A 15,940-nucleotide genomic window follows, 5' to 3' on the forward strand; every position below is an offset into this window, starting at 1 on the left:
AGTAGGTGAGCAATTAACTGACAGCACAGCGGAGAGCCGGTGGATCTTTCAGCAGTGAAGGCTGCAGATGGACCTCTGGGAACGGAGGCGATATCTGGACCACGGGAATAACACAGGAATGCACGGAGAGAGCTCAGAGCTAGAGCACAGCGTTGATACAACAAAGCACTGGCCCAGAGTAACATAATCCCAGCCTACTTAAAGGCAGCACAAGCACGGGATTGGCTTACACCTGCCCACAGGTGTTTTCACAAGTGCTCTGTATTAGCTATTTGGTCTCCAACATGGCCACCTCCTATACAGCAGACACACCGCAGTGCCTTAGGCCATTTGGTCCCCGCACTCACAGTTCCCAGACTCTGCATTACCTGTGCCATTGATCACGCCGTGTCCCCACACGGGCGCACAGCACCGCGAGCAACCGCACTGGCAACGGATGAACCCCAGAACCCGCTAAGGTGAGAGACCGGTTCGTGACACTGCTGATTGGTTGATGGGGCAACTTCTCCACTGGCTCACTTCTCTGCTCTTATCACTGCTTAGTAAATATCCCCCGAAGAAACACAGGGGGATGGAGATGAAAATACAGGGCTGGGGAGACACACATGGAGACCTGTTGGGGAGACATAGAATGATCAGACTGAGAAACGAGGAAGGTATTGGTGCTGAAAATCTCAGGGGGCGGTAATGTTGAGAGACAAGGGGGTGAGGCTGAGAAATGTAGGGGGAGGATGAAGCTTCAAGGAATTGGAAGGGGTGAGGCTGAGAGACACAAAAATGTACCAAGCTAATTATCTCCCTCTGATTGCAGGCACCTGGGAGCTGCGGGTGGACCTACAAGACTTTGAGGCTAAAAACTCTTTTGCTAAATACAAATCTGTTAAAATTATGGGAGAATCTGAAAAATACAAATTGATACTCGGAAGCTTTATGTCTGGTACTGCAGGTGAGGAACGGCAGTATATATATATATATATATATAGGAATGGCTGTGTTATATAAAGGAGTGGCAGTGTTATATAAAGGAATGTCAGTGTTATATACGGGGACAGCAGTGTTATATAAGAATTATAGTGTTTATATTGGAACGGCAGTGTTATATATAGGAATGGCAGTGTTATATATAGGTACTACAGTGTTACATAAAGGAATGACTGTGGTAGATAATGAATGAAAGTGTTATATAAAGGAATAGATTTGATTGGCAGGGCACATTGTAGTGTGTAACACATGAGTAGATCTGGTTGGATCCCATGGTGGAGAGAAACACATGAGTAGATCTGATTGGTTCCTGTGGTGTGTAATACCCTTTTCTCTGACGTCCTAGTGGATGCTGGGAACTCCGAAAGGACCATGGGGAATAGCGGGCTCCGAAGGAGGTTGGGCACTCTAGAAAGATCTTAGACTACCTGGTGTGCACTGGCTCCTCCCACTATGACCCTCCTCCAAGCCTCAGTTAGATTTTGTGCCCGGCCGAGGTTGGATGCACACTAGGGGCTCTCCTGAGCTCTTAGAAAAGAAAGATAGTCTTAGGTTTTTTATTTTCAGTGAGACCTGCTGGCAACAGGCTCACTGCAGCGAGGGACTAAGGGGAGAAGAAGCGAACTTGCCTGCTTGCAGCCGGATTGGGCTTCTTAGGCTACTGGACACCATTAGCTCCAGAGGGATCGACCGCAGGCCCAGCCTTGATGTTCGGTCCCGGAGCCGCGCCGCCGTCCCCCTTACAGAGCCAGAAGCAAGAAGATGGTCCGGAAAATCGGCGGCATGAAGACATCAGTCTTCACCAAGGTAGCGCACAGCACTGCAGCTGTGCGCCATTGCTCCTCTCACACTTCACACTCCGGTCACTGAGGGTGCAGGGTGCTGGGGGGGGGGGGGGGGGGGGGGGGCGCCCTGAGGCAGCAATAAAAACACCTTGGCTGGCAAAAATACCTCAATATATAGCCCCAGGGGCTATATATGAGGTAAATACCCCTGCCAGAATCCATATAAAAGCGGGAGAATAGGCTGCAGAAAAGGGGCGGAGCCTATCTCCTCAGCACACTGGCGCCATTTTTCCCTCACAGCTCCGCTGGAAGGAAGCTCCTTGGCTCTCCCCTGCAGAGAAAAGGGTAAAAAAGAGAGAGGGGGGGCATTTATTTGGGCGCAGTATATAATCTCCTATATATTTGCCTTAATCTGTGACTCTGTGCTATAACGCTGGGCGGAGTTACAGTGGTGGGTGGAGTTATTCAAATGAGTCACAGAACTGGGCAAATCTATAGGAGAGCAGCAGCAGAAGCAGATGGTGTGGGCATGGCACAGGCAGGGGTGCATACCTCCCAGCTTTCTTCAGGCAGACAGGGGTGCATACCTCCCAGCTTTCTTCAGGCAGGAGGAGGGACACACACACACAAAAAACACCACACAGCGAAAAGGGGGCGTGGTCAACGAAAGGGGCGTGGCTTCGCGGGAGGGCACCCATTTTCGTCAGTGAGGGGGCATGCCCAGCTCTCTGTGAGCTGCTGGCATGCCCCCAGGGGCAGATTATGAGTCTGGGGTCCCAGGGCACTTAAGACAAGGGGCCCTATCTCATTGCTGTGCCTGCTGTGGGATTGGAGGCGTGGCCTAATCGCGTCCACGAGGCCACGCCCCCTTATGCACATTCCAGGCATTTTTTTTTTATGGAATTTTGGCTCCTCAGCTAGAGGTAAATCCAGGGTGGGTGGTCGCTCCCCCCTACACACCCGCACAGGGAGAAGAAAGCAGGGAGACTGCTGCCTCCCTGCAACACCACAGACCTGCCGACACGCAGCAGCATGTGCTGACTGTAGCACAATGCTGCCGCTGTGCTGGCAGGACGGGGGAGCTTCTGAGCTGGGACAGAGCTACTCCAGCCGGGGGGCCCCATAAAACTGTGGGGCCCATGGTATGTACCCCCTGCCCCCCTTAATCCGGCTCTGCTGCTGGAACCCCCCCTTAATCCGTACCCCCTGATGCCCCCTCTCCCTCTGTCTCCACTAAATTCACCGCTGCTCTAAGCAAAACAGAGAGTACAGGAGCTTCCCAACTGCCCCCCCCCCTTCCCCCCCCCCAACACCACCACCACCGCGGGACACTGTGGCCCCACGGGTGGGACAGCGGGACAGACCCTAAAAAATAGTACTGTCCCGCGAAAATCGGGACGGTTGGGAGGTGTGGGGGGGTGTGAGGGGGTATGCCGTACAGACAGACGGGCACCGGTTCACTGTGTACTTGACCTCCCACATCAGCATACTCAGCAGGGTCTCTCTGGCGCAGAGGAGCGTCACTTTCTAGCACACTCCACACTTCTTAGCTGCAGTTTTGTGGGGCACCTGCCGCTGTGCAGGTTCCGTACTGCCTCTGTTATCTCAAGCCCCGGCAACCCCACCGCTAGCTGCAGTGCTGCCGCCCGCAGTGAGGTGCGCCCAGCTCCTTCACACACTTTAGCTGGCGGGCAGCGCTGCAGAAGTCCGCGCTGCTTGCAGGCTCCGACCCCCTCCTCCCTCCAGCCACAGTGTCTCCTGGGGGCTAACCAGTCACTCCCAGTCTCCCCTTACCACAGTGCCCAGCAGCCGCGAGGTCCGCGCCACGTGCATGCTATGACCCCCTCCTCCCTCCAGCCGCAGCATCTCCTGGGGGCTAACCAGTCACTCCCAGTCTCCCCTTACCACAGTGCCCGGCAGCTGCTCAAGGTCTGCGGTGTGTGACTGAGGAGGGGGGGAGGGATGCGGACAGGCAGAGGAAGCAGGACTCCAGCCTGAGAGAGTCAGCCATGCCAAGTCTCCACCAGCAGCAGATCCCAACAGGTTGGAGTGGAACAGCAGCAGCCAGCAGCAGTGACTCCGGTAAGACACATCTGTCTGTCACCACTGTTCTGTCCCTAATACCAATCTCTCCCGTGCCCTGTGTTCTGTCATGTCCCTGTCACCGTTATCCTGGCCCTGTCACCCTTATCCTGGTCCTGTCACCCCTGTGCTTGCCCTGTCAACCCTATACTGGCCCTGTCACCCATGTCCTGGTCCTGCCGCCCCTACCATGGCCATGTCACCCCTATCCTGTCCCTGTAATTTCTGTCTTGGCCCCGTCGCCCCTGTTCTGGCCCCGTCACCCCTGTCCTGGCCCTGTCACCCCTGTCCTGGCCCTGTCACCCATATTCTGACCCTGTCACCCCTGTCCTGGCCCCGTCACCCCTGTCCTGACCCTGTCACCCCTGTCCTGACCCTCCAACTACCTTTTTGGCAGGTACAGTACCCGTAGCGCCTCCAGACCCCTCCCCAATGCACCACACCTCCGCACCTTCCCCTCTACCACATGCGGCACCCCTCCCCCACACGCTGTGCCTCCAGACCCCCTACACCACCCGCGGCTTCCACTCCTCTGCCCCTCCACCACCCACAGCACCTCCAGACCCCCTCCACCATCCACCCCCATATATATGTCTCCCCCCACACCTGCCCCCCCTCCACCCGCAGCATCTGCAGACACCCTCCTCCATCCGCGGTGCCCCCCTCATCCACCCCTCCCCCACCTGACCCTCCACCACTTGCAGCACCTCCGGACCCCCTTCCCCATCCGCCGCACCACCTGTACCTGCCCCTCCCCTACTCACGGCACCTCGGGACCCCCTACCCCACCCCCGCCCCTTCCCATCCCACAGCACCTCCGGAACCCTTCACCCATCCGCAACATCCCCGCACCTGCCCCTCTCCCACCCTTGGCACCCCTGCCCTTCCCCCACCGGCAGTGCCTCCGGACCCCATCCCCCATCTGCAGCCCCCACTCCTCTGCCCCTCCCCCACCCGCAGCATCTCCCGACCCTTCCCCATCCGGGCCCCCCCCGCTTCCACCCCCCCTCTACCCGCAGCATCTACAGACACCCTCCCCCATCCGCAGTCCCCCCCCGCACCCTCTACATTTTGTACATCATGCCCTGCAGGTGCTGTTCACGCTGTCGCAAGGGGCTGCGCCTCCTTCACCATCGCACGCCCTTTCATTGTGCAATATTTAACCACTAACAAAGGAATGCAGGTAATTCTCTATATAATACAAATATTGAACCCCAGAAAGGCATGCAAGGGTTAAGGGGGCGTAGCCCCTTGTGACGGTGTGAAGAGCGCCCGTAGGGCGCGATGAAGCACCTAGTATATATTAAAAAGCAGCTATAAGGGACATAACTTAGTTAGTCCCTGCCTTATATAGCGCTCTGGTGTGTGCTGGCATACTTTCACTCTGTCCCCCCAAAGGGCTTTTGTGGGTCCTGTCCTCTATTAGAGCATTCCCTGTGTGTGTGGAGTGGGTCGGTACGGCTGTGTCGACATGTTTGATGAGGATAATGATGTGGAGGCGGAGCAGATGCCTTTAGCAGGGATGTCACCCCCTGGGGGGCAGACACCTGAGTCGATGAGCTTATGGAAGGAAATGAGTGCACGTATAGACTCATTACATAAAAAATTTGACGACATGCCGACTGTGGGACAGCCGAGTTCTCAGCTCGTGCCGGTCCAGGTGTCTCAAAAGTCATCAGGGGCTCTAAAACGCCCGCTTTCTCAGATGGCACAAGTAGATGTCGACACGGATACTGACACCAGTGTCGACGACGATGAGTCAAATTTAATGCCCATTAAGGCCATTCACTGCATGATTGAGGCAATGAAAGAGGTGTTAAATATTTCTGATTTACATCCAGGTACCACAAAAAAGGGTATTATGTTTGGGGAGAAAAAACTACCCGTAGTTTTTCCCCCGTCAGATGAATTAAATGAAGTGTGTGAAGAAGCGTGGGCTTCCCCTGATAAGAAATTGGTAATTCCTAAGAAGGTACTAATGGCGTTTCCTTTCCCGCCAGAGGATAGGTCACGTTGGGAAACACCTCCTAGGGTGGATAAAGCGCTCACACGTTTGTCTAAAAAGGTGGCACTACCGTTTCAGGATACGGCCGCCCTTAAGGAACCTGCTGATAGGAAGCAGGAGGCGATCCTGAAGTCTGTATATACACACTCAGGCATTATACTTAGACCAGCTATTGCGTCAGCATGGATGTGCAGTGCTGCCGCTGCATGGTCAGATAAACTGTCAGAAAATATTGACACATTAGACAGAGACACGATTCTGCTAACAATTGAACATATTAAGGATTCAGTCCTATATATGAGAGATGCACAGAGGGAAATCTGCCGGCTGGCATCTAAAGTAAGTGCATTGTCCATATCTGCTAGGAGATGCTTATGGACTCGCCAGTGGACTGGAGATGCAGATTCCAAAAGGCACATGGAAGTTTTGCCTTATAGGGGGGAGGAATTATTTGGGGATGGTCTCTCCGACCTAGTTTCCACAGCAACGTCTGGGAAGTCAGCATTTTTACCCGATGTCCCCTCACAGCCTAAGAAGGCGCCATTTTATCAGGTGCAGTCCTTTCGGACCCAGAAAAACAAGCGTGGAAAAGGAGGGTCTTTTCTGTCTAGAGGCAGAGGCAGGGGAAAAAGGCTGCAACAGACAGCAGGTTCCCAAGAGCAAAAGTCCTCCCCCGCTTCTTCTTCCAAGTCCGCCGCATGACGGATGGGCTCCCCAGGCGGAGCTAGGTACGGTGGGGGCCCGCCTCAAGAATTTCAGCGATCAGGGGGCTCGCTCACAAGTGGATCCCTGGATCCTTCAAATAGTATCTCAGGGGTACAAGCTGGAATTCGAGGCAGCTCCACCCCACCGGTTCCTAAAATCTGCCTTGCCGATTGCTCCCTCAGACAGGGAGGCGGTGCTAGCGGCAATTCACAAGCTGTATTTTCAGCAAGTGATAATCAAGGTACCCCTACTTCAACAAGGCCGGAGTTACTATTCCACACTATTTGTGGTGCCGAAACCGGACAGTTTGGTGAGACCCATTTTAAATTTGAAATTCTTGAACACATACATAAAAAAATTCAAGTTCAAGATGGAATCGCTCAGGGCTGTTATTGCGAGCCTGGACGAGGGGGATTACATGGTATCCCTGGACATCAAGGATGCTTACCTGCATGTCCCTATTTACCATCCTCACCAGGAGTACCTCAGATTTGTGGTACAGGATTGCCATTACCAATTCCAGACGCTGCCGTTTGGACTCTCCACGGCACCGAGGGTATTTACCAAGGTTATGGCGGAAATGATGATACTCCTTCGAAAAAAGGGAGTTTTAATTATCACGTACTTGGACGATCTCCTAATAAAGGCACGATCCAAGGAACAGTTGTTAGTGGGAGTAGCACTATCTCAGGAAGTGCTGCGCCAGCACGGCTGGATTCTGAATATCCCAAAGTCACAGCTGGTCCCGACGACACGTCTAATGTTCCTGGGAATGATTCTGGACACGGTCCAGAAGAAAGTGTTTCTCCCGGAGGAGAAAGCCGGGAGTTGTCTTCTCTAGTCAGAGACCTCCTAAAACCAAAACGGGTATCGGTGCATCACTGCACGCGGGTCCTGGGAAAGATGGTAGCTTCTTACGAAGCAATTCCATTCGGCAGGTTCCATGCCAGAATCTTTCAGTGGGACCTGTTGGACAAGTGGTCCGGATCGCATCTTCAGATGCATCGCTTGATAACCCTGTCCCCAAGAACCAGGGTGTCTCTTCTGTGGTGGCTACAAAGTGCTCATCTTCTGGAGGGCCGCAGATTCAGCATACAGGACTGGGTCCTGGTGACCACGGATGCCAGCCTACGAGGCTGGGGGGCAGTCACAAAGGGAAGAAACTTCCAAGGGCTTTGGTCGAGTCAGGAGACTTCCCTTCACATAAATATTCTGGAACTAAGGGCCATTTACAATGCCCTAAGTCAAGCAAAATCCCTGCTCCTACACCAGCCGGTGCTGATCCAGTCAGACAACATCACGGCAGTCGCCCATGTGAATCGACAGGACGGCACAAGAAGCAGGATGGCAATGGCAGAAGCCACAAGAATTCTCCGATGGGCGGAAAATCATGTACTAGCACTGTCAGCAGTGTTCATCCCGGGAGTGGACAACTGGGAAGCAGACTTTCTCAGCAGGCACGACCTCCACCCGGGAGAGTGGGGACTGCATCCAGAAGTCTTCCAAATGATTGTAATCAGTGGGGTCGTCCACAGGTGGACATGATGGCGTCCCGCCTAAACAAAAAACTAGAGAGGTATTGCGCCAGGTCAAGAGACCCTCAGGCGATAGCTGTGGACGCTCTAGTGACACCATGGGTGTACCAGTCAGTTTATGTGTTCCCTCCTCTACCTCTCATACCAAAGGTATTGAGAATAATAAGAAAGCGAGGAGTAAACACAATTCTCGTGATTCCGGATTGGCCAAGGAGAGCGTGGTATCCGGAACTTCAAGAGATGATCTCAGAGGACCCGTGGTCTCTGCCGCTCAGACAAGACCTGCTACAGCAGGGGCCCTGTCTGTTCCAAGACTTACCGCAGCTGCGTTTGACGGCATGGCGGTTGAACGCCGGATCCTGAAGGAAAAGGGCATTCCGGAGGAAGTCATTCCTACGCTTATTAAAGCTAGAAAAGAGGTTACAGCAAATCATTATCACCGCATATGGCGGAGGCATGTTGCTTGGTGTGAGGCCAAAGAGGCCCCAACAGAGGAATTTCAACTAGGTCAATTTCTGCATTTCCTGCAAGCAGGAGTTAATATGGGCCTAAAATTGGGCTCCATTAAGGTACAGATCACGGCTCTGTCGATTTTCTTTCAAAAAGAACTAGCTTCAGTACCTGAAGTTCAGACATTTGTTAAAGGAGTGCTGCATATTCAGCCCCCGTTTGTGCCCCCTGTGGCACCTTGGGATCTCAACGTGGTGTTGAGTTTCTTAAAATCACATTGGTTTGAGCCTCTAAAAACTGTGGATCTGAAATATCTCACGTGGAAGGTGGTCATGTTATTGGCCTTGGCTTCTGCCAGGCGAGTATCAGAATTGGCGGCTTTGTCTTGTAAAAGCCCTTATCTGATTTTCCATATGGATAGGGCAGAATTGAGGACTCGTCTCCAGTTTCTCCCTAAGGTGGTGTCAGCATTTCATCTGAACCAGCCTATTGTGGTGCCTGCGGCTACTAGGGACTTGGAGGACTCCAAGTTGCTAGACGTGGTCAGGGCCCTGAAAATATATGTTTCCAGGATGGCTAGAGTCAGAAAATCTGACTCGCTGTTTATCCTATATGCACCCAACAAGCTGGGTGCTCCTGCTTCTAAGCAGACTATTGCTCGTTGGATTTGTAGTACAATTCAGCTTGCACATTCTGTGGCAGGCCTGCCACAGCCAAAATCTGTAAAAGCCCATTCCACAAGGAAGGTGGGCTCATCTTGGGCGGCTGCCCGAGGGGTCTCGGCTTTACAACTTTGCCGAGCAGCTACTTGGTCAGGGGCAAACACGTTTGCTAAATTCTACAAATTTGATACCCTGGCTGAGGAGGACCTGGAGTTCTCTCATTCGGTGCTGCAGAGTCATCCGCACTCTCCCGCCCGTTTGGGAGCTTTGGTATAATCCCCATGGTCCTTTCGGAGTTCCCAGCATCCACTAGGACGTCAGAGAAAATAAGAATTTACTCACCGGTAATTCTATTTCTCGTAGTCCGTAGTGGATGCTGGGCGCCCATCCCAAGTGCGGTTTTATCTGCAATACTTGTACATAGTTATTGTTAACTAAATCGGGTTATTGTTGAGCCATCTGTTGAGAGGCTCAGTTGTTTCATACTGTTTACTGGGTTTAATATCACGAGTTATACGGTGTGATTGGTGTGGCTGGTATGAGTCTTACCCGGGATTCAAAATCCTTCCTTATTGTGTACGCTCGTCCGGGCACAGTGTCCTAACTGAGGCTTGGAGGAGGGTCATAGTGGGAGGAGCCAGTGCACACCAGGTAGTCTAAGATCTTTCTAGAGTGCCCAGCCTCCTTCGGAGCCCGCTATTCCCCATGGTCCTTTCGGAGTTCCCAGCATCCACTACGGACTACGAGAAATAGAATTACCGGTGAGTAAATTCTTATTTTCACACTGCTTTTAATATTCTTGGTTATTGCATGTGAACACGCAGACACCCGGGATATTGGTCAGTGTGAAAACAGAATGCAGTTCATATCCCAGCGGTCAGAATGCCGACGCCAGAATCCTGACAGCTAAAAATGCCAACACCCAGAATGTCAACACACAGGGACTATTCCCACTCGTGGCTGTCCACAACACCCATAGAGTGGGAATAGAACCTAGCCACTGAGTTTGCAAAGGGCTTCATTGCCCTCACCCCCCCCTCTAGCATTCTGGTGGCCGGGATCCCTGCGTCGGGATGCGGACCATTGGGATCCCGGACACCGGTCTACCAACCCGTGAAAACACCCTGTTGAAATGTTCCGGGCCGAGCGACCTGGTATTTCGACCTGGCTAATGAGCAGAGTTGAACATATCCCTGGCTCGCTGCGCACTGGTAATGGGTAAGATGGGTTGATGCGACCCGGAACCCACTAGCACAATAGGAAGAGCCGGCGCTAGGAGATAATCTCGTATCCTAGTGCCAGCTCTAGACCCGCCTGCAGTGATGTCACCAAGAAATGACAGAGATAATCCCGGAAATGAGCCCCCAAGTGATGCGAAACTTCAGAAATCGACTACAAGTGTGTATCAGGAATGAACGCCCCATCTGGGTGAGGGTGATATCATATTCCAATCCAACCAAAAACAAACTGTATTCCCTGCACCTTTACTTTATGTACTAACATTTAAACAGTATTTACCAGGCCTTTTGTATTACCGTTTACAATCTGGGTGGTTTTTATGCCTCACCCTGTATATGTGTGTACATGTGTGTATATGTGTGTGTATATGTGTGTATATGTGTGTGTATGTGTGTGTATATATATGTTTGGTTATAATACTTCATAAGCCAATCATTGTCCTGGGTTTTGGCTGCTTATCGAACAAGGAATGTAGTTATGTGACCGGCGGTCTCCATACTGGCACATACATCCCACCCCCTCACAATCCCTACAGTAGGCATGCCGACTAACAGGGAATATTCCCATTCATGGGTGTCCACAACCCAAACTTTTTTGTGTAAAATAAATACTGTCATTACTTTTGGGGTACATAGAAATGGGTATACAGTAAGTATATATTTGGGTCAATTAATGGCATTTGTAAAAACCCTGCAAAAAGCTGAATTTTCAGGCAGTTTTGCTGCAACAATGGGTTCTAGTTGCCATTATTTGGGAGCACAGACACAATTTCCTAGATCTTTATGACTGTGCCACAGGCTCAGCATATTGGGCTTGAGGACTACAGATCGGATGATGACCTTGAAACATCAGTGATCCCCTCTGTACTAACGAGGCGTCTTGTGATCTCGTCATTCAACATAGGGATCTAGATGCCGGGTTCCTATGTGGAATGAGTTGACCACAAGGGGCCCAGTTATCACAGTGGAAAGGTCACCGGCCCGTCTGTAGTCCTCATGCCCTGATGTCACATTGTTTTGTATTTCAGGTCTGTGTCGGCTAGAACGTGCAGCAATTTGGGGCCAGCGTGGCCTATAATATAATATGGGCTATCCAAGTCTCTGTATGTGGAGGTAGCTCTAGACAGAGTGAGAGTTGTACACACTTCATAAGCCATTGTCTCCACCGTACAGACGTTTCCTCTCTTTCCAGTCCAAGGTCTGAAAGTGTGAGGTAGAGGCTGCTGCACAGGGGTGTAAGTTCATACCAGAGGCCCTTAGGCGAAAGTGTGATGATGGATTGCCCCCCATCCCCCCTTCCTTATGGCTAGTTGTTACCCATCCTAATATACACATACGCACACACATATACACATACATGCACACACACATAGCCACATATGCTCACACACCCACATACACACACACATATGCACATGTACAGCCACATATGTGCACACATATGCACAGTCACATACACACACACACACACACACACACACACACACACACACACACACACACACACATACAGTACACATACATACATAGCCACATACACACACAGCCACATATACACCCAAACCCACATACAGCCACATATGCACACACATATATACACACACATATACACAGCCACATATGCACACACACCCACATATACAACCACATATGCACACACATATAGACACACACACACAGTAAATGCACACAGCCACATACATACATACACAAACATATACACACAACCACATATGAACATACACCCATATTTGCACACATACAGCCACATATATACACACACAGCGCCATACACACACATATACACACAGCCACATATGCACACAAACCCACATATGCACCCACATACTGTATACACACAGCCACATATGCACACATAAAGCTACATATACAAACACCCACATATGCACACACACAGCCCCATATATACACAGCCCTATATACACATACAGCCCCATATGTGCACGCACTGCCCCACATGCACACATACATAGCCCAATACACATACATACACACATACATACATACATACATACATACTGAAGAGGCATCTTCTGAGAGCAGCCATCTGACTTCAAGACATGCCATCTGAGAGCCTGGGGGTGGGTGTTGGTGGGAGACAGGTAGCAGGGCTGTTATAAGGCGGTTTCATAGCCCTCGGGGATCGCCAGCCCCAACGCTGATTCAGCATAAGCCATGTTACAGCTAAGCCCGCCCCCTGGCCAATAGGAGTCCACAGGGCGGGCTAAACTCTATAATGGAGTATGCTGATTCCCGGTCGCCATGCACGCTGCACGGCTGTCCCTGCGGAATCAGTCAGTAGTATGCCTGGAAATCTTCCGGTCTAGCCAGAGCTGATAGCGCTGGCAACCCCGGGAAGATTTCCGGGCATGCCACTGAAGGAGTTAATTCACTTTTTTTTAGTAACCCACATCGCATTCCCCATACTTATAATGGAAAATGTGATTTGGACGAATTTACTAAAAAAAAATTGCAGTGTGCCCTGTGATAAACTCGCCAGCTCAGGCTGGAGAAATCACAGGGTAGCAGTGCGAGACCCTACTTTTGCCCCCTTTCTCTGCACCCTGGCATAGCAGGCTGTGCAGGACCGGCAGTGTGATCAGCTCTGTGTGTCCCATGGACACACAAGCTGATCACTTAAAAAATGAAAAAAAATAAGTAAAAAACCCCCCAAAAAATATACTTACAGTTCAGGAGCCGGTGATCGGTACTCTGCTGCAGGCTTCCGGGAACTGGGTCCTTCATGTGCAGCGATGTGAACCACGGTGCAGTAAAGTAATGCTGCAAAATGGTATCTCACTTTACAGCACCGGGGGTCACAGCAGCGCACAGCATCCGTCACCCGGCAGCCCAGCAAGAGCAGCAATGACAGGCTTCCTGGACTGGTGAGTATATTTACTGTGCTGGGGGGGGGGGTTCCATGGAGTGGGCGGGATAGTTACTACGAGGGGGTCAACTTGGCGGCGGTGCTAGTGGTGATGTCTTTGTGGTGGCGCATGTGCAGTAGGACATCGGGGTATTTTTCCCAAAAAATACCCCGATGATGCTGCGGAGAGGCACTGCAAGCTCTGTCCATGCATGCGATAATTAATACATCGGGTGTAGTATGTCTGACCAGCGGTCAGGAGACCGCCGGTCAGCATACCGCCGCCGGGATCCCGGCGGGGAGGGGCGAGTGCAGCAAGCCCTTTGCGGGCTCTCTGCACTCGCCGCGCTCCGGGCTTGGTGGCGACCTGCGGGTTCTATTCCCACTCTATAGGTGTCACGAGTGGAAATAGTCCCTGTTGGTCGGCATGCCGACCATCGGGATAGTGAGGGAGCGGGATGTTGGTGGAGGTCATGTGACCGTCGGTCACCTGACCGCCGGTCACATGAATACCACCCGATACATCCGTGTGATGTAATCAATTATCGCAGTGCGGATTCGGGCGATTTTATCACCTTACATCCACACCCTTGGATGCGGATGGTGATAAATAGGCCCCTGAGTGAGAAACTCCATGACAGATTCTTTATAATGCTGATACCCAAAGATGTAACATACTCCACCTCCGCTACGTTCTGTCCATTCCAGCTACCGGCCAATAAACTGCTTCTTTCTTCTCCTAGAGTCTACACTGATTCCTTTACTCAGTGATGTAGCTCCGCCTCTGAAATGACAGCTAGTAGATGATTGGTTGCTTTGGGCGACTTCCACTTTCTCTTTCTCTCTCTCTAAGGCATGATACATCCCCCCTCTATGTCTTCCAGAACAGGATTAGAGGCTGATGTATTAAGGTGTTTCCGCAGTAATGTTCCCCGATAAGCAGGCGTATCGCAATATCTTGTTTTCTGTCTTATGTAACAAGGTATAAAAATCTGTTTTTCTCTTATCACAAAAAGCATTCCAGACCCATTGGAGTCTATTGGATGTGATATAAACCATATGTATCAAGTAATCCAGGCAGAGTTTTTTCAGAAAATGTGATGTATATTTAACGGTAGCTGTAGAATCAATTGTCTATTATATATGGCGGCACTTTTACACGCTCACTAATAACCCTGGTTGTGTTGTTGTTTAGGAGATTCTCTGACATATCATAATGGGATGATGTTCACTACGACAGACCAGGACAACGATGTAAACTCCGATAACTGTGCCCAGGTGTACAAGGGGGCCTGGTGGTACAATAATTGTCACTACACAAACCTGAATGGACTGTACCTTCCTGGGGCGCACACTACCTTTGCTGATGGCATTAACTGGTACACTGGCAAGGGGCATAATTACTCCTACAGACAGACTGAGATGAAGATTAGACCGCTGTGATGACGCAGAGAGACACTTCCTACAATGACCCTGATTGTATCTGACATATAACTGCTGTGATTGGCTGTTACTGCGCTATAATGAGAATAAATCATACAGTGATATACGCATCTATATAAGTGTCCTTGTATGTACTGTAACATCCTGGTACTCAATCCTTCCAGTGATGTCACTGTCACCCGTACACCGCATCCGGGCATCACTGTCACAGATTACTATTAGTGGGGTCATTACCTCAAAGCGCCCCCCAGAGTCAGCTGTTACCCATAATGCACTTCTCTATGACAGGGATTTGGAAGAACACTAAGTAAATCCCCTGAACACAGGCATAATGTGAGCGTCCCCCGGATGTATGTAGCAGAGATATGCGCTGTGGTTCCCTCATTTCTGATTACAGTAGCAGCCCCCGTAGGTATCTATGGGGGCAGCTTTAGTGCGAGATTCCTCTATATGGGCTACAGATTGCACAAGTTACAGAGAGAGGGATCCACAGGATCCCTCCCTGACAGCGGCTGCTCGCATGCACGTGATCTGCTCAGCATCATGCACAGTGGTCTGCTCAGCATCATGCACAGTGGCACAGCCGCTCCATGGATGAGAAAGTGATGTATCGCTGGGACGGAATCCTGACGCAGTCCCTGTTCCTGGATGTGTGTTTTCCTACATCCCAGCTGTATATCATTTCCTATTGCCGCAATAATACATGATAATTGTCATATCTAACCCGGTCATTAATAAATGGGCCCCTTAGTATATAACTAGAGTACTGAGTATATATGAGGATGAATAGGAGGACATCACAATACTCAGAGAGCTCCCAACAAACCAGGCTGCCCTGCACTGTGATCCTAGTCTGACGTACATTACTGGAGGTGTCCAGTCACATTTATATATTTCCATTAATGTTGGTAATCAGACGGGTTATACACATGTTATCCATATCACAGGTGTATACAAGGCTCTCGGTGATCAGCTTCCCCTCAGCACTAAGGGGTAACATTCCAAATAGACTGACTGGGGTTTGGGCTGATCAGGGGAATAGTCGGAGTGTCCTGGGTGGTTTTGTGACCTGGGATCCATGAATAACACATGGCTGCTTCTATCCTCTGTATGGGCGGGATGTATTAACATACATCGCCGCCCCTCGCCGGTTACCGCAGCGATGTT

At 51.0% G+C, this 15,940-nt stretch overlaps 1 protein-coding gene across 1 annotated transcript in view; it reads left to right on the forward strand.

Annotated features, from left to right (window-relative positions):
* Positions 1 to 14,886, forward strand: part of LOC134948173 (ficolin-1-like) — a 51,360-nt gene extending 36,474 nt beyond the window's left edge. Inside the window, exons 8-9 of the mRNA XM_063935998.1 lie at positions 812 to 946; positions 14,526 to 14,886. Coding sequence (XP_063792068.1) covers positions 812 to 946; positions 14,526 to 14,773 — 383 coding nt within the window. The 3' untranslated portion in view covers positions 14,774 to 14,886. The remainder of the gene's footprint in view (positions 1 to 811; positions 947 to 14,525) is intronic.
* Positions 14,887 to 15,940: the final 1,054 nt, after the last annotated feature.

This window comes from Pseudophryne corroboree, chromosome 8 (genome assembly GCF_028390025.1).
Source record: "Pseudophryne corroboree isolate aPseCor3 chromosome 8, aPseCor3.hap2, whole genome shotgun sequence".
Classification (NCBI taxonomy): Eukaryota; Metazoa; Chordata; class Amphibia; order Anura; family Myobatrachidae; genus Pseudophryne; species Pseudophryne corroboree.